Here is a 13,944-nt window from a genome sequence, read left to right as displayed (position 1 = left end):
TCAGACCCAAAGCTCCAACCCAACCCACTGTCTCCCCAGCCCTAGCACACGGGGGTACACAGGGGCACCTGGGCACTCGTGCCAACAGGCTGGGGAGGAGAGCCAAGGCTGGAAGAGACGGGGGGTGGGGGAGAGAGTGACAAGTGAGGGCCCATGTGGCCCAAGGGGCTGGGAGGAGGGAGCCGTGCCCACACGTCGGAGCAGGGTGCGAGGTCACGACCTTACCAGTCTCACCACAAGGAGCAGGCTCATCTGCTCAGTGAGACGGGTCTGGTGAGAGCAGAAAAGGTGCAAGATGGCTTCTGAGGGTGATGAGAGGAGAGACAGACAGAAGACAGGGGAAAACTTGCTGGGAGGGACCTCAGGGTCGGGGTGAGGTCTACAGGTCAAGGTGGTTTTACAGCCTTCTCTTTGAAGCTTAGCAAACGCAGTCAGAGAAAAGGAGCGAGGCATCCTGAGAGCCTCTAATCTCGGGCAGGTGCGTCTCTCCCCGCACCACCCAGTCGCGGGCAGTCATCAGCGCGGCCTGCACACCAGGGCCAACCGCCTGTCCCGGCCCCGGGAGAGGCCTCGAGGAAGGGGGTGCTGGCCCGCGTCAGGCGGTCCGGAGGGCTCTGGCCTGCATGGCGGGTCCCCTCCAGTCTCTCACCGGGAGTGCCTGCCCCCCGCCCCCCACGACCATGACCAGCGCCCGGCTACCTTTCTCTGTGTGCTCTATGATCTGGCGGATCGCCTTCTTCAGGCTGTTGGCCCTCAGCATGAGCTGTTCACGAGGCCGGAATATCTGGGGCCGGGCGGGGCATGCCGAGCTCACGGCACGGGCCCCCGTAGAGCCGGAGCTGCAGCCGCTGGCCGCTCCGTCCCCGTCCTCTGCCTCCTCGGCAATGGTGGGGGGCGGCGTGGGCAGGGAGGACGAGGCCTGGGACTCGTCGTCCAGGGTCTTGAGCAGGGAGTCCAGCTTCTCCTTGAGCACGGAGCACTGGGCAGGGAACACAGGAAGGAGTGGAGGCATGCCGGCCCGCCCCGACGCCCCCCACCCCCAGGTGCCCAGGACCCACCTTCTTGGCCATGACCTCCGACTCCTCCGAGCTCTCGGTGGCCTTCTCGTAGGCCTTCCCCACCCGCGCCACGAAGTCCTTCACGGTCTCGCAGAGCACTCTGTGGGAGGAGATGGAGGCTTCTAGAGGGGCCATCCCGCTGGGACCCCCGGCTCCCCAGGGCCGCAGGCACTCACTTGGCCGACGAGATCACCACGGAGTGCTGGTCAGAGGTCAGGATTTTGGAGAGGTGGGCCGCGACCGAGTCCTCATAGAAGAGGATCTGCTGCACCTGCCGTCAGCCCGGGGGGCGGGCAGGAGGCCCTCAGTCTCGGGCCGCGAGTGCCATCCCTGCCTGCAGCCCAGCCCGGCTCCCCTCACACACAGCTGACAGACCTCACAGCTGCGTCCAGCTGTGGGCCAAGGATCTCAACACTGCTCGGGGCTGCGCTCCTGCACCCCAGCTCCTCCCGAGCAGCGCAGGCCTGTGGCCCAGGCTCCCCACGTTTCTGTCGGGTGGGAACCTGGCCCAGGGCCCCCTCATGTCTCGATGTCAATCACCCTCCTCACCACCCACCCCCGCCTGCAGAGGCGAGGCTGTCCCCCTGCCTGTCGCGCCCTCTCTCGAGGCCTTTACTATTGACCAGAGGGTCAATCTTTAGGCCTTGCCCACATACGCGCCTGCTCTTAACTGTACGTTCTCTGCTCACAGGACAGGTCCCGGCAGCCCAGGCAGAAACCAGACTTGGCCTGCTGCTGCCCCTGACCCTCAGGGTGGGCAGATGGCCCCTGGCACAGCGCCCCTGCCTGCTCAGCCAGCGGCTCGCCCGGAGGCCTCAGCACAGTTGTGCACCCGAGCTGCCCAGTCTCGGCAGAGTCCGGGCCCTGAAGGAACCTCTAACTCCCGAAACCCACCACAAAGTGAAAGAAGAGCTCAGCACCGATCTAGCACAAACCGACTGCAAGGGCGGGACGCGGAGGAGGGGGCCAGAGCGGGACCCTGGGTGGGCGCAGCACAGGTGGCAGGGTGCAGCCTTGAACTGGGAGGGCAGGAAGCCCTAGGAGACCACCATCGTCACCAAGGACCCCAAAGTCTGCGGAAAACCCCGGAAGCCCCCAGACGACCCCGAGTCCTACAGGGCAGCATCCATGGGCCCCGGCCCCACCTCAGGGGGCCCTGCGCTGCAGGCAAGGGGCTAACCTGGGGCAAGGCATTTGTGGCGGGGGCCGGGGGGAGGCAAAGCAGGGAGGGCCCAGGGCGAGAGCGTGGCGATACCTCAGAGCCCTCGCTCAGGTCTTCGGTGACGGTGGAGGAGGAGACCGGCCGGGGTAGTTTGGTCTCGTAGGCCATGACGCTCCATCTGCACAGAGGGGTGCGCAGCAAGTCGGCTCCGGCCCCAGGCCTCCCCACCTCCCCGTCTCACGGCCGGCCGGCGGGGGGAGCAAGATCCTAGGACAGCTCTGTGCCTGTCAGCCTGTATCGATCCCCCCGAGGGGCCTCGAGCCGGCTGAGCTGAGAACAAACTAACAAACTAACTCGCTTAGCTGAGAACAAACGTCACAACCCGCTGCACGGGTGTCCCCTCTGCACAGCTGAGCCACTCGGCCGGCGGCCGGCTCTCTGTGCTCCGGGCATTTCAAAGCCTCCAGAGGCAGGGGGCAGGAATAGCGGAAGCGGCCGAGCACAGCAGTGCGGAACCCTCTGAGACAACAAGGGCGTCTCCGCAAGTCCCGCGGGCCATGGTCCGGGGGTTCACACAGGAGCTCAGAGCTCAGAGCAGCTTGCTCAGAAAGGATGCCCAAGTATTTCTCAATATGCGGAGGACAGTAACCCCAAACTCTGATGCTTCTGGGAACACGGCACGGCTCAACTCTGCGACGAGGAGGACGGGTAACTGCAGGGGACGGGGCCGCCTCCCGCTCTGAGGGGCAGAGGACCGGGCCTGGCTGCTGAGACCGGGCCACTGGAGGGCACAGTCCCAACCCCTTCTGCTCGTCAGCGCTTCCCTAGTCTGATCACCAGATAAAGCCCATCAGAAGAAAGGAGTCTTGCTCAGGTAGGTGGAAATTTTTTTTAACAAATAACTGCAGAAGGCCTGTGGTTTCCCAGGGCCCTGGCTGAGCACAGCGGGCCGAGGGGCCGCGCGTCCACTCACCTGTCCAGCATCTTGGTGCTGGCTCTCTCCAGCTTCTCCAGGATCTGCGGGAGCTGGGTGTCGTCATCGCAGGCCGAGCCCCAGCCCAGCACGCGAGCCAGGTCGTTTCCCGTGCCGAGCGGCAGCACCCCGAGCTGGCACTGAGACAGGGTGCGGGGACGCGGCGTCAGCGGCCCCCTGTCCAGCGAGCGTGTGAGGGCTGAGCTCAGACAGAGCGGCGCTCACACGTTCCAGGAGAGCCAGGGGCAGACAGGGGTCTCCTTAACCTGACAGAAAGCTCCTCTCCCCACCTGGCAACACACCTGACCATCAGCCCTCTGTCACCTCCCACCTTCACAGCGATGACCACGGTCCTGCCCTGAGTGGCGATTTCTGAGCCCCCAAGAATCGGGCTGTGACGCCTTCATCTGCTCCCCCACCCACGACAGCACATCCCCAACGCCGAGCTCACCTCCTTGCCCCTGACAGCACCTGCCATGGCTGTAAGTCCCGTCCAGACAGGCCCCAGGACACCCACTGTGGCCCTCAAACCAGCACTGCTGCCACTCAGCCTACACCCCTCTGCCTGCCACTCCCCGGGGACCCCCCACGCCCCACTCAGGCCCTGCCGTCCACCTGGAATTCCCACCCAGAGCCCCCTGCACAAGCCCCCCTCGCAAGCTCAGGGGTCAGGAGGCTCCCGAGACACAGGCTGCCCAACAGCCTTCGACCACCGAGCACGACACGCATGTGGGGAGGGTCGCCGGTCCTCCCTACACGCGACGCAGCCCACGGTCACCTGCCCTGGCCATGAGGGAGGCCGCACGCTGGTCAGAGCAGGTGGCCAAGGATGCCCAGCCCTGGTCAGACAGGGCTGGAGCCGGCTTCGGGACCCTTAAAGGAAAGGGCAGGCAGTACAGTGACAGCCCAGCAGAGCCCAGGTCCAGGGGTCCGGGAGTGGTGACCACCCCACTCCCTGCCACGCCAGAGCTCCGATGAGGGGGCAGCAAGAAGAGAGGAAGTCAGAGAAGCAGAGGAGGAAGAAGGCGCCCAGCTGGGGCTGCTGAACCACACGACGAGTCTGGACCTTAACCAAAGCCAGGAGCAGAGCGGCCCGAGTGAGGGGGGCGGGGGGAGAGGGGCGGACGTGAGAGGCTCAGGGAGGGGCTCAGCGGAGCTGCCCGAGGCAAGGCCCCCAAGAGCAGTGGACAGACGGCGCCGGGAGCCGGGACGACACCGCAGCAGCACACACGGCTGGACGCTCCGGGGCAGCAGGAGAACCAGAGACAACAAGGGAGGGCTCGAGAACCCGTCGGCTCTCCGGCTCGGACGGCGGACGGTGGGCAGGTGAATGTGCAGACTCCAAGGAAAGGCATGGAAGGGGGCGGGCAGGGCTGGGAATGCCAGCTCTGAGCATCCAGGGAGGGTGGGGCGGCGGGGACGCGGCCCTGGGGCTCCAGGGTCGAAGTGGCACGGGAGGCCCGCGGGTGCTGAGCGGACCCGAGAGGGATCCGGAGCGGGGATGGGAGGGGCGGCCAGAAGGTGAGGAGCACCGAGGGGGTCAGGGGGACCGGACCATCAAGGGCCACAGAGACGCCAAAGGAGACGAGCGCTCTCTGAACTCAGGAAGTGAGAACCTACCTTCCTGACTTGTGACAGTAAAGCTCAGTTACAATTCTGAAAGGGAAGGAATCTTAAAACTGGACCTAAGCGTACTGCTCGAACGTCACCACCAGGGGGCAGTACTCGCTCTCCGGAGCAGCGGGCCTCCCTGGAGCTGAGCAGTGACTCGGACACCAGCGGGCGGTCCCCTCTCTAACATCATTCCAGGAGCTAAACACCAGCAGCAAAAGCTTCAGCCCACTTACGAAGACCACCAGCACGGTAAAAGGCAAGTGACAAATGAGGGAAAACACGGCCAACCAGGAGCTGTTGTTATATATCCCTGATAAAACAATAATCTTCAGGAATCAATTTTTTAAAAGGTAAATAAATAACCCCAACAGAAAAGTAGGGTAGGTTAAAAAAATATGAACAGGTGATTCATCTTAAAATTCATAGTTAATTGAGGATATGTTTGACTTCACCAATATGAAGAAGTAAAAATGAAACAACCATTTTTTTGTCTACTAAGTTGGGACAAAAGCTGTAAGATGTACAATGGACAGCAACAGCACATGGGAAGTTTTATGAGCGACAGGCGCATACACTGGACAGCCCTGATGCAGAGCAGTCTGGCAGTATCACCAACACTTCAGTTTGGGTGCTCTTCAAAACAGAACATAACTGGGAAAGCGCACACGTGGTTTTTACCAGTACGGTCTTTAGGAAGCAACCTAAGTGTCCGTAAGTGCAGGGAGATGAACTAGCCCAGGGCTGGTGCAGCCGCCCACCTCCGTCCGCTGCGGAAAACCGCCACAGACCTCCATTCACCGGTGGACAGAGAGGTACTCACGGTGTGTTGATTTAAAACACACAACATTACTACACGGTACACTGCATGGGTGCTGCGAGTCCATTTAAACTCCATCACACACTGTACTATGTACATTTTGATAGAGGTCTGAAGCACAGTGACTGAGATGTTGTGTGTGCGTGTATGTACGTGCTCAGTCCTGTCCGACTCTCTGCGTCCCCACGCACTGCAGCCCTCCACGCTCCCGTCCGTGGGATTCTCCAGGCAAGAATACTGGAGAGGGCTGCCATTTCTTCCACCAGGGAATCGAACCTGTGTCTCCTGCATTGGCAGGAGAGTCCTTTACCACCTGAGTCACCTGAAAAACTCTACTGAAATGCTAGCAGTGGTTAATTATTGGGAGGGGGAGGGGGTGAGGGAGCCGGCGTAGAAAATCAATCAACAGTTAAAACACGGCCCTAACTCTGACCTGAAGTCCAAGTATTCTTCTGACCCCGGCCGGCTCAGCACCAAGAGGCACTGAGCAGATGCCATCACTACCCAGTAAGGAGCTGCACCCAGGACCTTCCTGGACCGGAGCGTTCTTTTTGTCCAGCCCAGGGGCCCCATGATGCCATCAGGCTCCCTGCCACCCCTCTCCGAGACCACCCCAGGGGGGCAGGCAGCATTACCCGAGGTGACCCAGCCTCTGTCAGGTGACTTCGCTGTCCCCTGGGGCCGGGCCCTCCACATCCAGTACCTGTTTGTGAAGATTGAGGCTGTCGATTTCAGAGAGGACCCAACCAACGCTGCCATCTCCACCACAGACCAGAATCCGGAACGTATCAAACTTCTGGAACAAACGCAAGCTGCCGAGGAAACAGAATGTCAAGGACGTGAGGTCCGTTCTCAGGGACAGACGACAGCCAGTCAGTCCTGGGCCAGGCGCCCTCCTGCGCTCCTCGCAGCAGACACTGAAACAGCCTGCGGGGGATCAGAGCCCCGCTGCTCTCACGCTGCACCCACTGGGGGCCACGGGCACCTGAGAAAGAAGGCCTCCCAGCCTCACCCCCGCCCCTCTCAGCCGGCACTCCCGTGTCACTCAGGAGCCCCAGGCTGCAGCACGCTGCCCACACGTGACCTGTCCCCTGGGCCACCCTGTGCCCCTCTAATTCTGGTGCCCCTCTGGGTCCCCCTGCCCCTCATTGGCAGCGCCCCCCCCAGGACCCTGCGGCCTGTGCTCACTCCCCCGCCTCTTGCTGGGTGGCTTATCCGCATTCTGGCTTCAGGGACCACACAGAGGCTGATGGCCCCGAACGGCCCTAATGCTGACCCCTCGGCTCTGCTGAAAGACCACTCTTGTCCACCAGAATCTACCACTTGAGCATCACATGGTTGAGCCTCCCCACCCACGTCTCCTTCCTCAGAGAAAGGCCAGGCACCGCCCTCCTCAGCGCAGGCTGCCAGGGTGTCTCCTGGAATGCCCCAGGGGACTCAGAGCTCCTTCAAGACGCCTCTGCTCCTGCTGCTGGCACCATCTTCCCAGAACAAGACCCCCTGGACTGCAGCCCACCAGGCTCCTCTGTCCATGAGATTCCCAGGCAAGAATACTGGAGTGGGTAGCCATGTCCTCCTCCAGGGGATCTTCCTGACTCTCAGGGATCGAACCCAGGTCTCCTGCATTGCAGGTGGATTCTTTACCATCTGAGCCAGCAGGGAAACCCTCGATAGTAAGCAGTCATTCAAGAGAACGAGGCCGACCTGTAACTCCCGACGTCAGAATACGGACACACTGCTGCCAGCTGACACCGTACAAAATGCTGAACAATGGTAGGGAACAGAGGCCCTACCTGCCTGGGGTGCTCACACCTGACACACGCCCTGGAAAGCTGGAAGGACACGCAACTGTGAACCATTCAGAGTGGGCACCTCTGCCAGTGGGATTTGGGGAGGATAAGTTTTAGGTCCCATTTAAAATTTCCCGTATCTTTGCATCTTTAACTAAGCATACATTCTCTTCACACAGTTTTTAAACTCCAACATATATTTTACAGGCTTCCTACCCAAGGTGTGGTCCTCCATTCATGAGGTCAAAGACCTGGGCAGGGTTCAGCAGCTGCTTGAATCTTCGGAGGAACTTCACCCCCTGGTTGTCCCCACTCTTTGAATTGACAAAGACCAACAACGGACTCGTGCAGGACGGAGGACACGTGGCCTTCCAGAAGCCTGGGTGTGAGGAGGGAGAAGGACAGGAGCAGATCTGAGTGCCACAGAAGACACCAGGGCGTTCTCAATCGCGTGCCAAGCAGACACCCCCGTGGGACGCAGAACCTGCATGTACACACCTGGGAAACCAGCAAGAGATTAACCCACAGGCGCCCACCTCGTCCCCGTGTACGGGGAGCCGGTCTCCATGCGCCCAGCCCCACCTCTACAGGACTCGAAATGCCCGACGCGGCTCTCAACCTGGCAGGCTGACTTCCTGACACGCGCCCCGCTCCTACCAGCACATGTCACTACGGACCACCACGGACCACCTGGACAGGCAGTGCGGGGGTGAGAGAGCACGTGACTGGTGTCAGCTACTAGACAGAGACCAGCTGACAAGCGGTTCACATCCAGATGGAGAAAGGGGTCCCAGACGTGGTGCCTACTCAGTAGCCAACGGACCCACCACCTCTGGGTAAGGAATCTGGGCCGTGAGTTCAAGGTGCCCAGCAGACCACCAACATAACCAATTCCAGAGCGGGCGAGAGAGGGCCCAGAGAAGGCAATCCGAGGAGACGGCTGAGACGGGAGAGCTCGGTACCCACCGTCGGAATCGATGCTGTTGAGCGCAGTGGGAGGGATGACTGACACTTTGCACAGGCCCAGGGGGCATTTGGTCACCAGGGAGTCTTTACACGCCGTGTGCACCTGCAACGCGGGCCTGCTCGTCACAGGGGGCGCCGGCCCCTCTCCTGCCCCCCAGGACCCTGCCCAGCCCCGCAGCAGCCAGCGTCCCCACCGGCAGGCGTGCTCACCATGGCCTTGCACCAGAGGCAGCGCCAGTCCTGCAGACGCAGCACGCTGCCGCACGTCTTGTCACACACCGTGCACTTGGCACTCACGGGCAGGTTCCCCTCCAGCCACTGGTGAGGCATGGCGATCTGCGAGCCACACAGACATGCGCTGGGGGGTGGAGGGGGCCTAGGGCATCCCCGCAACCTCCACGCGGGCCAAGGTTCCTCCTCAGGCAACAGCGCTCCAAAATGGACTCGGCCAAGTCATTCTGCCCCACGTGGAGGTGGGGTGGAGCCTGCCCCACCGGGCACCCGCAACTCCCAGGGACCGGACAGGGCTCGGGGTACCCAGAGGCCAGGGTGACCAACTCAGAGGGAACCCTGACCCCTTCCCCCGGAGGAAGAGAACTGAGCGCAGCACTAGAGGGGCCACTCAGGGTCCCCTGGGCATACCCCGTCCTCGTCCTCAATGATGTCCTTCCCGATGGAGGCCAGCGTGGTCCACTTGCAATTACTGGTTGCACGCACGGCGCAGCGTTTGTGGGCCTTGAACTTACATACTGGGAGAGAACCAACGCGTCAGTCTGGGCACTGTGGCCGTGGTCTGGGGTGAGCTGCCCTGCTCTCCTGGCAAATGTGGGCATAGCGTGCATGCTTAGTTCCCTTCTAAGAGCAGCCACCAGCCTGCATGCAGACTGCTCACGGGGAGACCAGGTGGCCAGCCTGCCCAGCATCAGCAGGCTCTCTGGGCAGGGCCCAAGAGTGAGCAGCTCGGGCTTCGTGGCCCCCACAGCATGAGGATCCACGTGGCCACACTTCATGCACAGACACGGACACGTAAGGGTCACGTGATTTTTCTGTGTCACACAACAGTTGCCTTCTTTCTGTATTTTTCAACCTTTTAAAGTTGTGAAAACCTTTCTTAAGGTCACCAGCCGTATGCGATCAGGCAGCAGGTGGGCACTGGGCCTGGGCCACGGCTCTCCTCTCCCTCTCCCGCCCGAGCCCTGCGCCCCTGCCCTCTGGGCTGGAAGACATGTCCATGCAACTACACTGCAGCCACAAGACGGTTAAATCTCTTTTCCCTCTACGTCCTCCATGCTTCCTCTTTGTGTCTCGATGCTACCAATTTCCTTCTTTTCACCTTGTTCCGTCACTGCAAAAAATCATTTATCCAAGACTCCTGCGTGGGCAAAGTAAACAAGGCTGGCCTCACACAAGTCTGTCTACGTCTGCCCGACCGCAAGTGACTACACTTGGACCCCGAAGGCCTCTCACGTCAAACCCTGAGTCGCCTCTCCCGGAGATGAACACACCGCCCGTACCTTCACAGGACAGTCCGTGGGACGTGACCCCGGACAGGGCCTCGCGGCACACGTTGCAGTATGTGGGCCTCGCATGCGAGCAGGCGTACCAGTTGTGCGTCCCTGAGAAGTGGTCCATGCTGTACTGGGTGGGCTGCAGGAACGGGGACAAAGACAGCAAATGTGAGGCACCCCTCTGACTTTCCTGAACGTGGTAACTTGGATGAGGCTCAACAAGAAATCAGACGGGGTCACCAGCTGACGGCCCACAGTAGAGCCGTGAGCTTAACCTGCAAGGAGCATCTGAGAGAGCAAGCCGCAGACCAGGCAGCCCCGCGTGGGGGAGGCTGGGACTGTGAACTCGAGGGGGAGGGAGAGAAGGGGGGGCTCTCCTCTCACCTCAAAGTGCTCCCTGCTCTGCACCGTCTTCAGGGCTGCAATCCAGTCTTCCATCTCCTTCCTGTTATCGGCACACAGGATGAGCTTCCTACATGGAGTAATGACCTGGAGAAAGAGACAGGAAACATGCAACATGTCCATAAGCAGACGACAGGTGCTAGCAGCGATGAAAACTTTTCAAAAAGTTTTGAAAAGTTTCAAAACTTTCACTGTATCCTTTCTTTTTCATGAGAAAGTACTGTTTCATTCGGGTAGTCAACCGACCAGAACATAAAAAGATTATCCTTGGTCATTAAAAGTCAATAACAATCTCAAATCAGAAGGACAATCAAATTTAGATACATATTCACCAAAGATCAACATAAGTGAACATTTACCAGCTATTTACTACTTAGACATGGATAATCAGCCATAGGCAAGTTTTTTCCAAAGGAAAAGAAAATCAAGTTTCCATTGCACCAAGGAGCTCAGGAGCTGATCACCCAGCACTTGAACAGTTTCGGGAAATCTGACCCACAGTTACTATAGGAATTTCCTGTGCATTTCAAACATATCATACATAAATGTCCTTTAAAAAAAAAACTTGTTGGGACTTCCCAGTGGTAAAGAATCCACCTGTCAGTGCAGGAGACTCGGGTTCGGAAGATCCCACCTGCCGCAGACCAGTTAAGCCGTGCGCCACAACTATCGAACCTGTGTCCTGAGCCCTGCAGCCACAACTACTGAAGCCCACGCACCCTCCAGCCCCCGCTATGCACCAAGAGAAGCCGCCGCAAAGAATAGCCCGCACACAGCAGCTATAGAGGAGCCCCCGCTCGCCACCACCACAGAAGAGCCCATGTAGCCACAAAGACCCAGAGCAGCCAAAAATAAAGTGCCTGTAAAAACCCTTTAACATGTGACCACAGAACAACAATTAGCTACCACAGTCAGGCCTGATCATTTTAACGGGAAATGAGGTCACGAACCTAATAGCTATCAACAAAAGAAAAGTAAATCTATAACATATAGAGACTTAATAAATAAACAGAAAAAAAGCTATGAACTTGCATTTTGCTGAAGAGATACAAAATGGCTAATAAAGGGATGAAAAGATGCTTAATCACTCTAGTCACCGGGGAACACAAATGAAAACAGCACACTCTTTCTAACCGACTGGCACGGCTGTTAGAGACGCTAATTCAGTTGTTGGAAAAGGTGTGAGAGAAAGAGTGCACACAGAGTATACACCTTTTGGAGAAAATGTTGACAATGTCTATCAAAATCTGGAAAGTCAAAACCTTTAACCTAACTTTTTACATTGCTATTTAATATATACATAGTCCCAAAGTCGAGTTGACAAAATAAGGTGCAGATTGTGTGTGTTCCCTCATCTTGCTTCCCTTCTTCCCCCAAAGGCAGCTTTAAAAATAAATAAGGTATGGTTTATCCTCCCATTTCCTGCAAATATACGTATATATTTGATATTCTCTTTTCAAAACAGTAGCACACCACAGACATGTTTGTTTACTCTGCCTTTTTGATTTAATCACAATTGGCCCATGAACAGCACAGGTTTGAACTGCAAATCTCCACTCATACGCAGGGTTTTTTTCTTTCAACACCGAAAATACTCCATGATCAGTGGCTGACTGAATGCAGGGCTGTGAACTTTGGCAAGGGAAGAACCAGGGTCAAGGAGGGTCGACTATAAATGACACGTGGATTTCCAGCTGCACGGAGGGTCAGTGCCCCTGACCTCTGCACTGTTTGCCAAAGGTCAGCTGCGGGCATCCGGGCCAGCACTCCGCAGTACCAGCCCCGGACTCCTGACTTGACTGTCTCCCCAGCTGCACAGCAGGCACTCCACCACACTGAAATACCCAAGTCTGCTCAACCAGCCCCTACTCACGGCAAGTCTCTGATACTGAAAATTCTTTTCTATTTCAATCGGCACCACAACTAACAGCCTTTACGCAGATCTTCTCATATTTTTGCTGGGGTATTCCTGGAATAAATTCCAAGAAGTAGAACCACCCTAACAAAGAATAAATGCATGTGTAATTTTGCTGCTGTTGCCAAATTTCCCTCCGTGGGGGTTGTACCATTTTGCCTTCCCACCAGCAGAGCTGGGGAAATGGCTGCTTCCTCGTGGATTCACCAATAAAATCTGTTATTTAACTTCTGGACGTCTGCCCATATTAGAGCTTTAATTTATATTAGAAAGATCTAATTTAGGAACACCCAGCTTACGTTATTAGATGATCATGTTTCTGGCCCAGAACATTTAGAAACAGTATTTTATAGATTATCTCTTCGCTGATTTCCATAAACGACCTGCACAGCATAATCACAGCAGGGTGTAATTAGAACTGGGTCACCAATGCACGGTGCTGTTCATTCTTTCACGGCCAGGGTAACCACGACGACACCTCGTAGGGACCAGGCGGGTGGAAGAAGTCAAGCCCAGGAGAGGGTAGGGAAGATGGAAAGACAGACACTGAGGCCCAGAGCAGCAGGCTCTAATGGGCTGAGGCAGTGGGAGCCTCTCTCTTTCCTGGAGGCTCAGTGGGCAGCCTGTCCCCCCTCCCAGCAGACGCCAGCCCAGTGTCTGCTCTAGACGGCGGGGCGGGGGAGGCTCCCAAGGCCAGGACAGGCAAGGTGCCTACTGAGCCCGAACCTGCACCAGCGGAGAGACAGACAAACCAGAGAAGAGCGTCAGACGCTGAGAGCGCCATGAAAAAGGAAGTGACCGCGTGCAAGGGGGCTGGTGGGTGTTCTGGACGGGCTGTCCGGGAAGGTCACGGCAGCCTGGTGACGGCTGATGGCCTGGGGTCACTGCATAAGGAATTTCCACCAGTAAGCATCTGCCTATGAAACCTCAGCAAACACTTCGTTATTATTCACTCCAGAGTGACCTTTCATACTTGCACTTTTTATGAGCAGAATAGAAAGTACGGTTACAAAAAGATAATACCTTTATTTTGTATGACTCAGGGGTTATATTAGGAGTTACTACGATACTTTCAGAAGAGAACATGAGTTTTTTTATACCCATTCTATTTTAGGGCTTGACAAACAGATGAACGTCCAAGCATCTGGTTTTCAACCCGCTTTTTTTTTTTCTTTAAACTCTTGAGTCTGTTTGAAGATGCCTCAGACAGAACCCCACCTGACCACTGACTATTTGGGAAATGTTTCCTCTGGAAAAGGGGAGATGCCAGAAGCCACCTGCCAGTGTTGTCAAGGGACTGTACTTAGTTGCTCAGTCGTGTCTGACTCTTTATGACCCCATAGACTGAAACCCACCAGGCTCCTCTGTCCATGGGGATTCTCCAGGCAAGAATAATGAAGTGGGTAGCCTTTCCCTTCTCCAGGGGATCTTCCCAACCCAGGGATGGAACCCAGGTCTCTCGCATTGCAGGTGACCTCTTTACCATCTGAGTCACCAGGGAAGCCCAAGAATACTGAGGGGGTAGCCTATCCCTGCGCCAGGGGATCCTCCCGACCCAGGAATCGAACCAGGGTCTCCTGCATTGCAAGAGGATTCTTCACCAGCTGAGCTATCAGGGAAGCCAACAAGGCCACATGTGCCCGGGACCCAGCAGGGGGCCCGACACGTGGTATTGAGGACGTGCCCTGGTCTGAAGCCCTGCAAGATGTGTGACTTAGAGCAACTGCCACCCCCTCTCT

The 13,944-nt window shown here is 57.5% G+C and overlaps 1 protein-coding gene and 1 long non-coding RNA gene across 5 annotated transcripts in view; one reads left to right on the top strand and one right to left on the bottom strand.

Moving 5' to 3' along the window:
* The window catches only part of DGKD (diacylglycerol kinase delta), a 109,572-nt gene that overhangs the window by 19,869 nt on the left and 75,759 nt on the right, over window positions 1–13,944 (bottom strand). For all 4 annotated transcript variants that reach the window (XR_014053887.1, XR_014053889.1, XM_081491024.1 and 1 more), the window contains exons 4-15: window positions 10,273–10,377; window positions 9,895–10,027; window positions 9,023–9,129; window positions 8,591–8,716; window positions 8,381–8,483; window positions 7,631–7,793; window positions 6,328–6,436; window positions 3,194–3,333; window positions 2,314–2,398; window positions 1,235–1,329; window positions 1,059–1,158; window positions 700–979 (exon numbers count right to left, since the gene is read on the bottom strand). Coding sequence is in view for 2 of the 4 variants with exons in the window: in XM_081491024.1 (XP_081347150.1) it covers window positions 700–979; window positions 1,059–1,158; window positions 1,235–1,329; window positions 2,314–2,398; window positions 3,194–3,333; window positions 6,328–6,436; window positions 7,631–7,793; window positions 8,381–8,483; window positions 8,591–8,716; window positions 9,023–9,129; window positions 9,895–10,027; window positions 10,273–10,377 (1,546 nt within the window). In the remaining 2 variants the exon portion in view is untranslated. The remainder of the gene's footprint in view (window positions 1–699; window positions 980–1,058; window positions 1,159–1,234; window positions 1,330–2,313; window positions 2,399–3,193; window positions 3,334–6,327; window positions 6,437–7,630; window positions 7,794–8,380; window positions 8,484–8,590; window positions 8,717–9,022; window positions 9,130–9,894; window positions 10,028–10,272; window positions 10,378–13,944) is intronic.
* Window positions 6,454–11,264, top strand: LOC145506419 (uncharacterized). Its single transcript, XR_014053890.1, has 2 exons — window positions 6,454–7,168; window positions 7,256–11,264. It is a non-coding gene; the product is annotated as an uncharacterized LOC145506419 (long non-coding RNA).

This window comes from Giraffa tippelskirchi, chromosome 5 (assembly GCF_054371585.1).
Source record: "Giraffa tippelskirchi isolate mGirTip1 chromosome 5, T2T-mGirTip1v1.2.pri, whole genome shotgun sequence".
Lineage (NCBI taxonomy): Eukaryota > Metazoa > Chordata > Mammalia > Artiodactyla > Giraffidae > Giraffa > Giraffa tippelskirchi.
Note: the sequence above shows the minus strand (reverse complement) of the source record. Positions and strands in the feature narration are given on the sequence as shown.